The sequence below is a fragment of the Pundamilia nyererei genome, unplaced genomic scaffold, assembly GCF_000239375.1.
Source record: "Pundamilia nyererei isolate P.nyererei 1_Seehausen unplaced genomic scaffold, PunNye1.0 scaffold00319, whole genome shotgun sequence".
Classification (NCBI taxonomy): domain Eukaryota; kingdom Metazoa; phylum Chordata; class Actinopteri; order Cichliformes; family Cichlidae; genus Pundamilia; species Pundamilia nyererei.
Genome location: NW_005187720.1, coordinates 299,719 through 302,072, shown reverse-complemented (window position 1 = coordinate 302,072; position 2,354 = coordinate 299,719). Strand labels below are relative to the sequence as shown.

The 2,354-nt window shown below is 47.8% G+C and overlaps 1 protein-coding gene across 7 annotated transcripts in view; it reads left to right on the top strand.

Annotated features, from left to right (window-relative positions):
* The window catches only part of mindy4b (MINDY family member 4B), a 13,631-nt gene that overhangs the window by 4,374 nt on the left and 6,903 nt on the right, over positions 1–2,354 (top strand). For 6 of the 7 annotated variants that reach the window (XM_013915539.1, XM_005751626.1, XM_013915541.1 and 3 more), the window contains 2 exons: positions 955–1,098; positions 1,503–1,622. In XM_013915539.1, the coding sequence (XP_013770993.1) occupies positions 955–1,098; positions 1,503–1,622 (264 nt within the window). Of the gene's footprint in view, positions 1–105; positions 667–954; positions 1,099–1,502; positions 1,623–2,354 lie in introns of those variants that run through there. The other variant, XM_013915540.1, reaches the window with a different exon arrangement.

The following is a 2,354-nucleotide window of genomic DNA, read 5'->3' as shown; positions in this document are numbered from 1 at the left end:
AATTAGCTAAGACTGCTGGGTCTAGAGATGCTTTTTGAGTAAAGGTTTAACTACAGCTAGCTTGAAGGCCTGTGGTACATAGCCGATCATTAGAGATAGGTTGATCATATTTAAGATCGAAGAATTAATTAATGGCAGGACTTAGACACCTTCCATACATGAGTCTGCGCAAATCCAAAAACATGACAGGAAAATAAGATGGCTGTCACGGTGAGCATGCATATCCATGCACAGCATGCTGAGGTGTGCAGAGTTTTCAGCTAACAGCTCTTCAGCTGATGGTTCAAAAGTCTGGGTTCGACTCAGACTGCCACGGTTTCCAAAAGAAAGCATATTTCTATTTCTGTAACTAGAAATGAAATTGAAATGTTGACAGTAACTCAGAGACCCTCTCTCAGCATCCATCACGCCTGATAGAGCGATAGATAGATCAGCTCTGCCCTCTGTTGGTGGTGCCGCTGCACTGCACTCAGGTCAGTTTTCAGCTGACTGTGTAACACTCAGTCAGGCTGCAGCTTCAGACAGGATGAAGGAGCAGCTCGTCATCCTCGCCGTGGCTCCGCTGTAGTGTTAGTAAGGGCCGTCCCTCAGCTGTAGTCAGTGATGTCAGACCGCAGGCTGGACTACATCGAGCTGCTCTGGCAGGAAGTGAGCAGGAATCCTCACGTGAGTCACCTCTAAGAAAATACTACTGCACTTACTACCACCACGTACTGTGTTTGATCAGTGTCACCCTCACGCTCCGCTCTGTTCATCAGCTGTCCAGGAGCTCATATTGATTTATTTTGGTGTGTGCACTGAGGGGAGACAAAGGTAAACGCCTTCCTGAGTCACGTGACTGCAGGTTTGCTGTAAATCTGATGTTTCCGTTGTTCAGCGTTGAAGCTGTGGGAAGTGTTTTTTTCATTGTGACTGAATGGTCGAAGGCAGCTGTTTGTCTCGCTTTCTCCTCAGAGGCTGCTGGATGTGGAGAAAGAGGAGGAGCAGGAGGAAGCCCCTCCACCCCGGAGGACCCTTCAAGCCCTCTGCTCTATCCCCCGGAGGCTGGCCATCTCTGCGGGGCTCGGGGGAACGCCGGTCACCCCCCAACTGATTGAGGTAAACACAAGGATTCAGAAACAGGTCACCTGACACCGCTGGGTGTCAGGTGACCTGTTTTCCTGTAAACACGATGAGCTCACCTGACCACAGATCAGCCGTGTTACGCGACTCCTCCACTTGGCTGAAGGGAGGCGGGGTTTATGAGGATACCAGGATGGAGGTGTGCAGGTGCTGAAACTCCAGCTCTATGATGTTATCTTTATGCAGTCAGACTTCTGCTTGAAACAAACAGTTTTAGTTCCTCCTCCTTTACACTAGTTTTATTATCATTGGCTGCCTGTAGCAAACAGAAGGTCTGAACAGAGCAGGGAGTGTTCAGAGCTGCTTTGACCTGTTGTTCCCCGTCAGGCTGCATTCAGGACAAACGACTGACCGATGACCTGTCTCTGTGTTGATGTCAGAGCCTGAGGAGGATTCTTCTGGGTGGAAACTTTCGTGTCTTCGACTACGAATGGAGGAAAGCCGTCTTCCACTTCAGGGAACCAAACTCCGAGTTCGCATACGCTCTGAAGGCTGATGGGGTGAGAAACCAACTCTGCTTTTAAGATCAGGCTTCAAAGTTTCCTCTTTGCTAAAGCATGTAGTTAGAGCTGTTTGAGACGGAGAGACAGCTTCATCCATCAGGCTGTCAGGATGCTGAACTCTCTCACACACCAACTCCAGACCTGCATCCAGATGAAGTCTGAAGAAGTAAATCAGGAAAGAGAGAGAAAGGGAACGGAGGAATTAAAGTTAATATTTCCTTACAAATGTTATATGAATATCAGGAAAAGAAAAGCAGAAACTCAAACTAAACCTTTAGCTTTTTAACCTTTCTTCATTTTTTGATAAATTTTACATTATAATATTCTATATAATACAGGAGTGTTATTTATCCTCCAGTTCAGTGATGTACCTGATAAATAATGTTGAACGTTCTTACTTTCACTGTCACACAGCTGATTCAATTGTTAAGACCCTCTCAAATTTATTAAAAAAATGTATCACTCGTTCATAAAGAAGAAGGTAACTACGTGTGTCGTTTCCACAACACTGCTTTCCTCCCAAGGTGCCCAGAGCCGCTGAAAGGAACGCACGGACACTTGGGCCTAAAAGTTCACCAAGCTCCACACAACGTTTTCCTTCGCGTGGTTGAACGTAGCGCAGCGTGAAGGTACGTCACAGCGCGCGGCGGTCAAAATTCACCCGCTGGCCCTGGGTGGGTCCGGGATGGGCGTGAGGTTCTGGGGGCGCTCCGTCTCTGGGCTGGGGCC